This window comes from Mustela nivalis (genome assembly GCF_964662115.1).
Source record: "Mustela nivalis genome assembly, chromosome: 13".
In the NCBI taxonomy this organism is placed as follows: domain Eukaryota; kingdom Metazoa; phylum Chordata; class Mammalia; order Carnivora; family Mustelidae; genus Mustela; species Mustela nivalis.
Window position 1 is genome coordinate 70,649,952 of NC_139032.1, and position 12,465 is coordinate 70,662,416.

Genomic DNA, 12,465 nt, shown 5'->3' on the forward strand with positions numbered 1-12,465 from the left:
TGCTGAGTGTGGGCTGGCCCTCCTGACTTGTTTCTAAAGAACGGAATATGGCAAAAGTGATGGGGTGTTACTTGTGATTAGGTCACAAAAGGCTGTGATTTTTGCCTTGTGAGAGTTCTCCCTGGCTCTTCTTGTGTGCCTTCTCTGATGGAGAAAGCTAGAGAGGTCTGCGTGACTAGAAATGAGGGCAACCTCCAGACAACAGCCGGCAAGAATCAAATCCTGTTTCTGACCTGCAAGAATGAGCCTTCGGATGAGACCACAGCCCTCGCCCACACCTTGAATGCAAACTTGTCAGAGAGCCTGACACAGATGATCCAACTGAGCCTATGCCTGGACTTCTGACCCACACAAACCACGAGGAAATAAATGTGAACTGTTTAAAGCCATGAATTTTAGACTAACTTGTTACGCAGCAATCGATAATCAATACATATGCCAACTATGTAATGCTTTCAGGGAGAGAAGTCAAGTCCCATTATGACCTAAATTGGAAACAAACTGTATTTTGGGGGATGGCTCTTTGGAAATGGTGTGAGAGGCTAAAAGCATTTACAGCTGAACATTTAGCATCAACTTTGTGATTATCATTTTAAAAACTCGCAGTACAGAACTCACAAACTGTATTGTCTTGTTAACTTCCTCACTCGGGGAGGCTTGATTTCCGGCTTTTCTAATACTGGCTGGGTAGTTTCCACACGTATAGGAATAGGACTTCTAGAGACAGAGCAAAAAAAAACAGAATATCACCAACAGGAAAGTTTATGGTCTAGTTTTGGCGTAAGAATTGCTTTCTCAGTTAATTTAAACCCTTAATAACATTGATAGTAAACATATCCATTTTTCCTCCTGTCCACTCTACTTATTAAATATGATTTTTTAAATATATCATAGAAAGTCCAAAAAAGAAACCCAAAATCATAGGGAAGAAAATATAGCAAGTACGAACTGAATATAATTGGGGTACCACATAAAGCTTTCTGCCCAAAACACCTACCTCCAGGGTTTGGTTCATTACTAGGTTTTGCCAATAAAATGAGCAGAGAGAAACCCGTGGATAACCCATTTTTACTTCCAAGTAATCTGGTAGTTATGCTATTTTAAATATAGCACAGGATATATTTTTAACAGATAAACAGAGTATTTAATGTGAAAAATGCATAATCGGAAGGCCTTTAAGACTTGTTCTAAAATATTTTAATTTTGTGTATATGTGAAATGTTAAAAATTGTTTCACTTCTATATTTCCTCAAGAAAATATGCCAGATAACCAATGGGCCCTACTCAAAACAGAGATTTTAAGAAAAAGCTTTCACACATTTTTGTAGTGGTTATGACTAATTTCATTTTACAAAATTCAGAAATTACCTTCTGGGACATAAGGGCATCAAAAGAAGTTGGGGTCCTCAGCAAGGAACCTCTACCAAACCAATGAACCATTCCGAGCCCCCATTTTCTCCTCTATTTAGTGTCTAATACGGTGCCAGGCATGTGGCCAGTGCCTAATCAATGTTTGTTGAATAAACACGTGAATGAATGAGCAAATAAAGAAACTGGAGTCAGCACAGTCTAGATTCATGATTTACCCAAGCTGGGACCCTGGTGTCAACTGAACACAGTCCCTGGAAGGACTCATACTCAACCAGGAAGCACACAACTTCACTTTGGGCGGAATGGTTGGCATCTGGAAAGCTTCGTGGAGGAGTTTACACTTAACCAGATGGAGGGAAGACTTCCAAGGTGAAGACAGAGTAGAGAGCTACAGAAAGCAAGGCACTGGAACCGCCAACCAGTGAAGTCCCAGCAGACGAGGAGGAGATGTCCACTAGAGCAGAAAGCAGGGGCCAGGTCACGAGGGGCCTCAGACTCAGGAATTTACACTGAAGGCCAAGTTGTCATTAAAGGTTTGAGGCAAGGGAATGGCACAGTCAGATTTGCTTGTTGGAAAAACCCTTAGAGAAAGGAAGAAGTTACTAGTGAAGACAGGCTGGCCGGGAGCACTTCAAAGACTGTAGCAGAAGGTAACCAAGCAGACAGACGGTGCGGGCTTGCAGTAGACTAGGATTCAGGTCAGGAAGAAAGAGGATAGATGTGGGGGAAGATATAAATTAGCAGGGCATGGTGATCAGTTTTATGAGGGGACGAAGAGGAGAAAGTCGAGGACTCCCAGACATCAGATCTGGATGATGGGTAGGTAATAATGCCATTAACCAAGACAGAAAAACAGGTGAATGTTAGTGGGATAGGATGGGAAGAGATGAATTAAGGTTTTGCAGAGGCCAGGAGATAGCTGGGTCTGTGCTCTGCACTAAGACAACGTTATACCAAGAACATGGATTGGGATTCGAAGGTGACATCCAAAAATATGAGTTTTCTTTTTTAACATCAAGTATTCCCCAGAGCAATATTTCCTGGATCATCTGGAGTACTTGTTGAAATTCTGGTTCCTGTCCAGCCCTCCCCACCTCCAAGGATTGAGAGGTCTGGAGAAGGACCTGGGTGGCCTGTGTGCATGTTTTTTGTTTGTTTTGTTTTGTTTTAAAGATTGATTTATTTATTTGTGTGCATGGTAGGGAGGGGCAAGGGGAAAGGGAGAGAGAGAATCTTAAGCTAACTCCCCACTAAGCGCGGAACACGACAGGGCTCGATCTCACAACCCAAGCCAAAACCAGGAGTCTGATGCATAACCAACATAGCCACCCAGGCACCCCTAAAAGTCTGTGTTTTTAATGAGAGACTGATGCAATGACGCTTGGACCCATTTTAGGAAAGTCTACCCTGGGGATACCCACCAGTATTAGACCACCAAGGAGGCTATGGGACTGCCATGATTTATAGGTTGTTACTTACTTGGGCTGAGAGAGGAAGGGTGTCTGCTCTCTGGGAGATGAGAGGAGGAGGGTTTCCCTCTGGGTTTAAAGTGGTAATGGCCTGGAAGCTTTAAAGAGCATGCATGGGTCTAGCCCTATAAGGAACTCCGTATAAAGAGTACATCAACGGCCAAAGGAAGAGTGATAAACTGAGCTGGGGCAGAGAGCCAGAGCCCAGTCCTACGGGGTCTCCCAGGCTCTGCTGAGAAGTCTGGGCTCCACCGGGAGAGCAAAGGCGTCCTTACAGGACATCAAGCAGGGGAACAACAAGGTCTTATCTATACACTTGTGAAGCACCTCAGAGCGATTTCTTTGTTAGCGCAGCAGTTAGAAATAATAAAACCGAGACTAAGCAGCATTTCTGAGATTTAAACGGAGTTGTTTTCAGCCAGTCTCTTTCTATCTCTTCGTACTGACATTCTTTCCAATTTTCTTTTCTCCGCTCTGATTTTATTAACAAATGAGTGATGTTAATCATCACTGGTGAGTGATGTTTCGAGGATAACGCTGATGATACAGAGCATTGTTTCCCCATTCAAACAAGAAGCAACAGACCTTACATTAGCATCCTGAAGACTGGATTTCTTATTGATATTTACAAACGTTGATTCCTCTTTTCCAACCTGTTGAAGAAAACAGGCCGGTTAGTCAAACCTGAATTATCTCGGTGAGCAAAAAATATTTTCAAGTCTCCAGCATTCAAAGGATTACAGAAATGCGAAGGTAGCTCAGAGAGGTGGTTCACGAAGTACTCAGTCAATAACAAATTTTCTCCGGTGTTTATAGAAGAAAAAAAATGTTTTCATGAGTCATTCCCCATCAGGGGGATTTAACACTTAATCATTCAAATGTAATCAATGCCTGCATTCATACTTTTATTGAGCACCTGCTGTGTGCCAGCTCATACTTGAAGGAGAAAGGGAGAGTGTGGGAAAAGTCAAACCCACAGTTTAATCCCCCAGCTGCCATTGCTGATCAGGAATCATAATAAGCTCTCGGCTCACCTATCACTTATGGCTTACAATGGAATTTAGAATCTGTCTTTTCATATCAGTGTAACAAGCCGAGGAGGAATTACATCATATGATTTTGCTAGAAGCCTTGTCCTCCTCCCTCTGGTGAATCCCACAAAGAACGGCGGGGGAGGGAGACACACACACTCAGCCAGGGAGGCCAGCCGAATGGACACCAGAGGTCAGGGCAGCAGCCTGTGGCTTTCAACCCCTCGACAACCTACAGAGCTGGCGCTTGCACTTCCCCAGGGAATAACCGGACACCAGTTCGTAACTCTTGGGGTTAAAAATCCCTGTTCACGTGACAGGTGTGGTTCCTGTCTCCTGGCTGGACCCTGCCGGACACGGTATCTCAGGCCTAGAGTGTCTCTTCTCCTGTATGGAGGGAAGGAAATCCTGTGACGCGTCATCAAAGGAATGTCCCAGCTGCACCGACCTGGGCACTCACTCGGGATGCGTTCTCCAGCTGGGCTTTCAAAATGTTACACTTCACGTGGTCGGCGACGGGGGAAGGCAGAAGCGGGGTCTGAAGGGTCTTCTCGGATACTTTTTTCTCTTCAGCCTGTGACAAACCCAAAACACATGCAACTGACTGTCAACAAAGAGGAAAGGAAACAGCGACGTGAACCTTCCCCATCAATCGGAACACAGTCGAAAACACACACGCCAGTGCAACCCCCAGCTCCTTGTCCGCGGGCTCCTGCTTTTAGTGTTTGCAAAGGATTCACAAGCACAGCCTCGCCTCCTCAGCCTCCTCGCGTGAAGCAGGGAGAGGAAGTACTCTCCCTGTACAGGGGTGAGGGGTCGTACGAGAAGATGGGCTGAAGGGTCAGAAAGAAGCGGCTCTTCCAGCTAGGGGCACGTCTGGGACCGAAGCTTCGAGTTTCCCATCCCCTAGTGCAGTGCTGTTTCCCCCCATAACGGCCTCCTCTTATACAGATTCAATCCTGTGACTTGCTGGGGAAAGAGTGAAAAATGGGCTTTGGGATTTTTTACAACAAACCTTGCTGGAATTTCTGACTCTCCAGAAACTTGTATCTATTTCACCTCATTGCGGAGGGTCTCAGATGTCAGTATTTGGTACCCTTTCTTCACTGTTTTGTCATCTTCTAGGTACTCACTAAACATGTACCTAAAATTTATTTTTAAAGATTTTATTTTTAAGTAATCTCTACACCAGCGTGGGGCTCGAACCCAAAACCCTGAGATCAAGAATCCCACGCTCCAAGAACTGAGCCAGCCAGGCACCCTAACAGATACCTATCATTTCTGTGATCCAGTTAGAGTGGATAGCCCGGGGACGGCCTATTTTCAGTTGTGTCCTACACAACAGTATCTTTGAAATCATAGGCTTCGTGGCTATTTTTTGTAATAGACATTACGATAATTACATAACTATGAAGAAATACTCATTGATCTGTACAACCAGAAATCATCTCTGATGATACACACACCACTCTTCGAATAAAGTCCTAATGTGAGCCCTGCCTAGGGTAGTCACTGCATATCCCAGTGTAAACGTGGTGCTGGGCCCACAGCAGGTGCTCCATAAACACATACTAAAGAAGATGGTAATGATAAATGGCTATTATTAAAAGAGATGTGTTTAATAAGAAAGGTATAAGACCCTACGATTGCTAAAAGTCAATTTAGTGATCGCAGGCCTTGAGGCGGCGTGTCAGGCACAACGCACGGGGCGAAAACAAAATGTTCTCAAGTCCCCAAATGAACCCCATTTGTTAATTCAAAAGTCCAATTGAGCACCTTGGTACGTGTAGCAGGAGTGTTATGAAAGTGCTAGAGGAAGCAGAGGGTAATTGGCGGGTTGACATCATTTAATAAAGGAAAGAGAGCACAGAATGCAGTTTCCCAGCGGGACTTCCAAATGCATCAAGGAGCCCTTGGTGGAATGAGTAGAAGGAGGTAATTTCATGGAACAGCAAGATAAGCAGGGGCAGAAGACCTGGGTTTTAATCTCCGCTCTTTCCCTGGCCAGCACCATAGAACAGAAATGATGACGATGGTGACGATGGAAAGAGAGACAGTCCCAGTCGCTCACATTTACTGAGAGCTTGTTGTGGGCCAGCTGCTGACAAAGCACTTATCACTGGCTCCTCTCGTGGAGCCGGCCCCTCTGAAGGGAAAGACTACCACCATCCCCATTTTATAGGTGAGAAAAACAAAGCAGAGATATGGCAAGTCTCTCTCTCTCTCTATATATAATATAGTATAACATAATATAAAATAAAATAAATTTATTATAATATAAATAAACATTATAATATATTGAATATGTAATATATAATGACTGGAATCATTACCAGTCAGCATGGAGTGCTGGCATGGAAGGCATGGAATGCCCCCCCCCAAAACAGGTAAGTAACTCATTTATTTTGAAAGATGAGCTTGATAGTAGGGCTCTCGGATAATTTATCTTGGGTTTGTAAAGCCTGCCACGCGAAGATAATTGTTTTACACCAGCATGGGTGTTTTCACTGGTGTGTGGAGAGTTAATTTTGTAATTAGATTTCATTTTCTGCAATGATATGCTGGAATGTAAGAATTAAATTTGTTCCAAAGCCCACTTGAGGTTTTTGACAATTGCTTAAGGGGATATAGTTATACTGACAGTAATGACCGAAGATTAAAAAAAAAAAAAAAGAAAAAAATGCTGCTAAAATAAGAAAAGAATGAGAATTCAGCATTAATTTTTTCCCCCTTCAAATTTGGTTCCTTTATCTGCCTCTTTTGGATATAAAATCAAAGCTGGCTTGTTCTTATTCTACCAGATGAAGCAGGAGCTGCCAGCCAGCTCTCTGAATGGACTCAGGTGAAGACCAATATAAATTTTGGAAAATCCAACTATCGTTCTATGAATAGGTTTGCATCAAAGGCATCTCTAGGAGATAAACGTCCAGATTACACCAAGTCCACCATTCCAGCCTGAAGGATGGTTACAAGAACACCGTGTTTCTCTCTTTTGCATGACCACACTTCGTGTTTTGCATCCAGTTTGAATGGTGAAAAGATGCCTGATCATTCAATATTGAAATACAGATTTTACAACATACAAATGACAGTCATGCCTTGAGAGGATTACAGTTGGAAACAGTCCATCTGTTTGGGGGAAGTCATTTGGGGATAAAGAATGGATTAGATGCATTTTTTAATTGTTTATAACATTGTTTACACATTTGAAATCTAGTGAGACTTAAATCCCTGTGATCATTTCAGGTGCAACTTTGGACCTGAGCCATGAAACTGTCTTCTCACCACCAAATCGAGAATAGGAAGTTATCCAAATCTTCGAAGACTCAGAGGATTCTCGAACCTTGAGACTGGAAAAATCCCTGAAAGCAGGGAAGCCACTGGTTGCCAAGTGTAGGGTCACGACACGTTGTGGGGTCCATGGCACGGAATGTGTGATTAAGGATAAAGAAGTAACACACTTTGCTTCTATGTTTGGACAAACCCAAGGTTATCTGATATCACTTTAGCCCACTTGCTCCCTGATGCATTTCTTCAAGGGGAAGGGAAAAAAAGGGGCTCCAGGGAAATGCTCAGTAACACACCGTTGTCTCAGATATACCTTAACCTGGAGCAAGCCAGTCCTGCTGTCGGTCCACCAACAACTACGGGTTTCACAGAGCTTGTGAGCCTTCCGAGGCTTGCTATCTACTGTAGCTCCTTGCAAAATACGTTTGGATTCTGCCAAACTCTAGGTAAGCTTCTTTAAACCATATATTGTGTGGATTGCAGAAAATAAGTTGGAAAACGAAGAGACTAAGAGAAAGAAGACCGCGCAGGGGGCACGTGATATACTGGGTATATATAGGCCTGCCTGCTAAGCCCTTGTTGATTGAGTCGATGTCGGTGCTCTCCTGCAGGAGGGATTCTCTCCAGCTGGCCATCAGGGAGGGTGGTATGGGAGAAAAAGCAGGCGAGCGGGCCCTTGATGTTGTCAAAGGGACTTGAGGCTGAGGGGTATAAGGGGTATGCAAGGTATGCAAGGAAATGAGAAATCCTGGAAGTCTAGTGTAGGCTGGAGGGCTGGCTCTATTATAGTGGAGGAATAATAGCCCAGTGCGGGTAAGGAGGACGAGCTTCCTAGGCCAGATCTTCCAAATTCTTCCTATTGCCTTCTATAAAGGGGGCGAGGCTAAGCATCGGAATGGAAGAAATGATTCATGAGGGAAAAAGACTACTGCTTTGGGGATTTTAAAAATTAAAATAGGTATAAAATGCTGGTTCCCAACTAGGGGGTGACTGTGCCCCTTAGGGGATACTTGTAGCCATGTCTAGAGATGAAGTTGGTTGTTGCACCTGGATGGGGGTGCTCCTGGGACTAGCGGGTGAAAACCAGGGATGTTGTCACGCATCCAACAACACACACAACCGACAGCTCTTCCACGACACTCACAGCCCAGAATGTCTGTCATGCTGAAGTCGAGAAACTCTGGTGTGCAAAACAGAGCGGCACGCTGGAGCGCAGAGGGCACTGGGCCCAAAGTCAGGGGCCCTGGGACTCAGCCCCTGCTGTGCAACCGCGAGAAAGTCATTTCCCTTCCTCTGGGCTCAGATGGTAAGAAAGTCTGAGCTAAATGGTAGTTTGAATCCAGCCGGGACATTCTATAGTTCTAAGATAAAATTTGGCTTCCATAAGGCTGCTCATTTGGGTAGAAGAACGGATCTAACTAACCAAAGGAGAGTTTTGCTGTGGCCCTTTCCTTCTCTCTCTCCTGCTTTCAGTCCCTCCCTTTTTTCCATCAGAAAACAAGTACTGAACTTCTACTATGTGCTAGGACCTGTCAGATGCTCTGGACTGAATTGTGTTCCCGGCCACCACCCTGGAATTCATAGGTTGGAGCCCTACTCCACAGGATGGCATTTGGAGACGGGGTCCTTGGGAAGTGAAGAGATTTAGACGAGGTCATGGGATGAGGCCCTCATGATCAAATTAGTGGCTTCAAAGAAAGAGAGGGGCTCAGTTGGTAGAGTATTCGAGTCTTGATCTCAGGGTTGCAAGTTTGAGCCCTACATCCGGTATAGAGATTACTTACAAATAAAATCTTAAAAAGAAGAAGAAGAAAAGGAGGAGGAGAAAGAGAGAGACTGAGCTCTCTCGGCAGGTGCAGATACAACGAGAAGGCAATCATCTGCAAGTCAGGAAGAGAGCCCTTACCAGGGAACCAAACTGGCTGACACTTTGATCTTGGCCTTCCCAGCTTCCAGAACAGGGACAAATAAATATCTATTGTTTAAGCCACTCTGTCTACAGTATTTTGTTACAGCAGCCGGAATAGACCCATGTGGATGGGTAAACATGGCAAGAGGCAAATTTGGACACCTCCTCACTGAGCTTTAGATCTAGAAGGAGGGAGAGATTCCTAACAGAGCCTGCCTGTTCGCCTCGGCACCGAGAGAAACTCCCGTGCTGTCATTCAGCCGAAAAGAACGTAAGTACATTTCTGCTCTGAAGAGACTTCAGCAGAAATGCCAGGAACAAATGAATAGAAATCCCTCCAAGACCAAGGCATATAATCTAGGAGGCAGGCCAGGGGAATAACCAGAGGTTTGCCGCCAGCCGGCGGTCCGGGCCCATCACCCAGCCCTGGTCCTCGGCACCTTGTTTATGTTGATGTGCAGAGCAGGCCAGGGTCCGGGGGCCTTCACGGTCTCCAGTTCCAGCTTCTTTAGATGGGCGGCAGCTTCGCTGAACAGGGCAGGCGGTCCTGGACTCAGTTCTACAAGTGGTGGGGGTGGGGCAGGGGGAGGAAGAATAAGGAAAGGTGGAATGGACAGAGAGAGAGAGCTGTGATAAAAGATGCTTACCAGAGCCTGATCTGCAGCACCCTTCTGTTTGCCTCCACTGCCCAACCCCCCCACCTCGCCTTAAATCCCTGGACTATGCTCCAGCTGGTGGGCTGTGAGAATACTTAAGATCAAGGCTTCTAACTTCCCTAGGTAGGAGCTGGAAGGCCCTGGGCAAGTCACTCTATCTCTCTGAGCTTCTGAGCCATTTTAAAATGAAAATAAAACTACTTACCCTGCAGGGTTGCTGTAGAGATTAGGGGAGGTCATTTACATACAAATGCATTATTAACGGCAAAACACTATGCAAATTAGAAAGTTGACTACTTGGGCTCACAGGCACACGAAGGTGCCCTTGAAAACCAAATGCATTGATTTTAATTTCTGTACTATTTTGGATTAGTTGGCCATCACCCCTTCCACTGGCTCGTATTTATCCATTAATACAGTGAAATATTCATTAATTATTAAGTATTCATTACATATGAAAGCTTAAACCAAGTTATCGTTTGCAATTGAGATCGAGCAGCTGGAATAAAAACATAAATGAGGCACAATTCTAGGCTAGTGGAGGAGACAGAGACACGTGTAGATACAAACGACAGAAACTTGTGCAGATGGTAAAAGTTAATTGCTAAAGAGGCAAAAGGGAAGGCACTCCAAAGCCAGGAATCAGAAAGGTGTGTTAGAAAAAAGTTCCGCCAACAACATCTGAGCAGGCTCCTGAAGAAATGAGTTCTGCATTCCAGGCAGAGGGAACAGCCGGTGCGAAGGATAGCACTAGGAACGCAGCTCAGCCATTGGTGAAAGAAGTTTCATGTGGGGCGCCTGGGTGGCTCAGTGGGTTAAGCCGCTGCCTTTGGCTCAGGTCATGATCTCAGGGTCCTGGGATCGAGTCCCGCATCGGGCTTTCTGCTCAGCAGGGAGCCTGCTTCCTCCTCTCTCTCTGCCTGCCTCTCTGCCTGCTTGCAATCTCTCTGTCAAGTAAATAAATAAAATCTTTAAAAAAAAAAAAAAAAAAAGAAGAAGAAGTTTCATGTGGCCAGAGTGTAGTGAGGAATCGGGGGAGACTGAAGATCTCGGCAGTGGCCAGGCTGGGAAGGTCTGCGTGTGGCCATGCTCAGAAGTGTGGGCTTTATCTCAGGTCAGTGAAACACCACTGAAAGTCTCAAGGCATTTGTTCAGAGCTGTGAGGAGACGTCTCACTTCAGCAGCTCTAAGATGAAGACTGTATGAGAGCAGGTATCCCTTAGGGGGCTGTTAGAGTTATCTGGATACAAAAGGATGAGATGCGGTTCTACAAGGGCAGTGTGGATAGTGACAAGGGGATAGAGTTCTGATTCATCAATGCCCCGTAAATGATGAATTTCCATTGCCGACTCAGCCAACCCAGAATTGTTCCCTGTGGTCTACGGCGAAAGGCTCGTCAGCTCATCCTTTCACTGCTACACAGACTCATGAAATGTCAGGGCTGGAAGATTCCTTGGCCATGCACTAGACACCCTCTACCCCTTTTCATAGACGAGAAAGCTGAAGGTCCAAGAGGGGAACACGGGTCAAGAGCAAAGACCAGAATCAAAGTGTCTTGACTCCTTCCTCCAGCTCAGGGCTTTCCCACCTCGTCTGTGAGAGAACCGGCTCCCCCCTCTGGTCTGTCACAGATTAATATTTGGTAAAGCGTAATAAAAGGGAGTTTCTTTAAAAAAAAAAAAAAAAACAAATAATAGACCTACAAAATCCAAACCTATTTCTTACTGGTTTTAATGGATGTAAAATCACTCTGGTCTATTGCTAAAAATGTTTCTAAGTGCCTGTTCTCCCTTTCCATCCCTTCTTATGCCAGAATCTGAAACAGGGGACACTGGTCCTCCCTAACATCACTTTGCTCTCAGACGAGGGATGCCAGAAATGGGACAGAATAGGTTTTCCTGTAATTCGGAAACGCAGAGATTCTAGCCTCCTGGCTCCCTTCCTCTTTCTATTACTTGAGCCAGTATTAGTAGGAACTGCTGGGAATGAGGCAGAGAGAGAACAGCTACGTTGACATCCAGCCGGAGTTTCCTGATAAACTGTAATCTCTCAGTGGCTCCTGATGAAATGAACGAGGCGCTTGTCCTCTCCTGCCCCGACCTGGCAACCCCGCACTGCCTTTCCTGCCTTTCCGTGCTACCCAGAAAGGGTCTGTTTTGAGGATCTGGGGAAGCCATCCGTACCCTGCAGCATGCCTCCCTCTCACCCTGCCCTTTGCAACCCTACTTACTTGTTAGGGATTTACTGCTGGAGTTTGGAGACCTGGAAGGCCCCTCCTTGTTCTCCAGAGTCAGCGAGAGGCCATAGTTCGGGTGGTGCTGGTGCTGGTGCTGGTGGTGATGGTGATGGTGCCTGGCTGAGGCTCGGCTGGGTCCCCCGTTCTCCTCGACGCCGAAAGGCAGCCGGTCCGAGCTGCTGAGCCCTGGGGAAGGGAGCGGGTAGCTGTGGAGGGTGTCAAAGTCAGGATTTAGAAAAGTCAAGGGTCTTGATATTCCTGTGTGTACTTTTAAAAGATGTTCTGACCATTAAAAACCAAGAGACATCGGTTCAACAAGCATCTGCGGGGTCACTGCAAAACAGGACACAGAGGCTTCACGGCGTTCAGAGAAAAAGCGGAGAGGGGAAATCTGTATTTATCAGAGACCCGAAGCCGGAAGGAATCCTTACACTGAAGTTAAACAACTTTCGTTCAAGAAAAGACATCCCTTAAATGGGAGGAGGAAATCAAAAGCGATACTAGC

The 12,465-nt window shown here is 45.5% G+C and overlaps 1 protein-coding gene across 6 annotated transcripts in view; it reads right to left on the reverse strand.

The window, feature by feature from the left end:
* Nucleotides 1-12,465, reverse strand: part of EPB41L4B (erythrocyte membrane protein band 4.1 like 4B) — a gene marked incomplete at its 5' end in the record, with an annotated part of 126,302 nt that overhangs the window by 23,433 nt on the left and 90,404 nt on the right. For 5 of the 6 annotated variants that reach the window (XM_082696868.1, XM_082696865.1, XM_082696867.1 and 2 more), the window contains 5 exons: nucleotides 619-717; nucleotides 3,426-3,493; nucleotides 4,320-4,445; nucleotides 9,509-9,627; nucleotides 11,955-12,166. In XM_082696868.1, the coding sequence (XP_082552994.1) occupies nucleotides 619-717; nucleotides 3,426-3,493; nucleotides 4,320-4,445; nucleotides 9,509-9,627; nucleotides 11,955-12,166 (624 nt within the window). The remainder of the gene's footprint in view (nucleotides 1-618; nucleotides 718-3,425; nucleotides 3,494-4,319; nucleotides 4,446-9,508; nucleotides 9,628-11,954; nucleotides 12,167-12,465) is intronic. The other variant, XM_082696866.1, reaches the window with a different exon arrangement.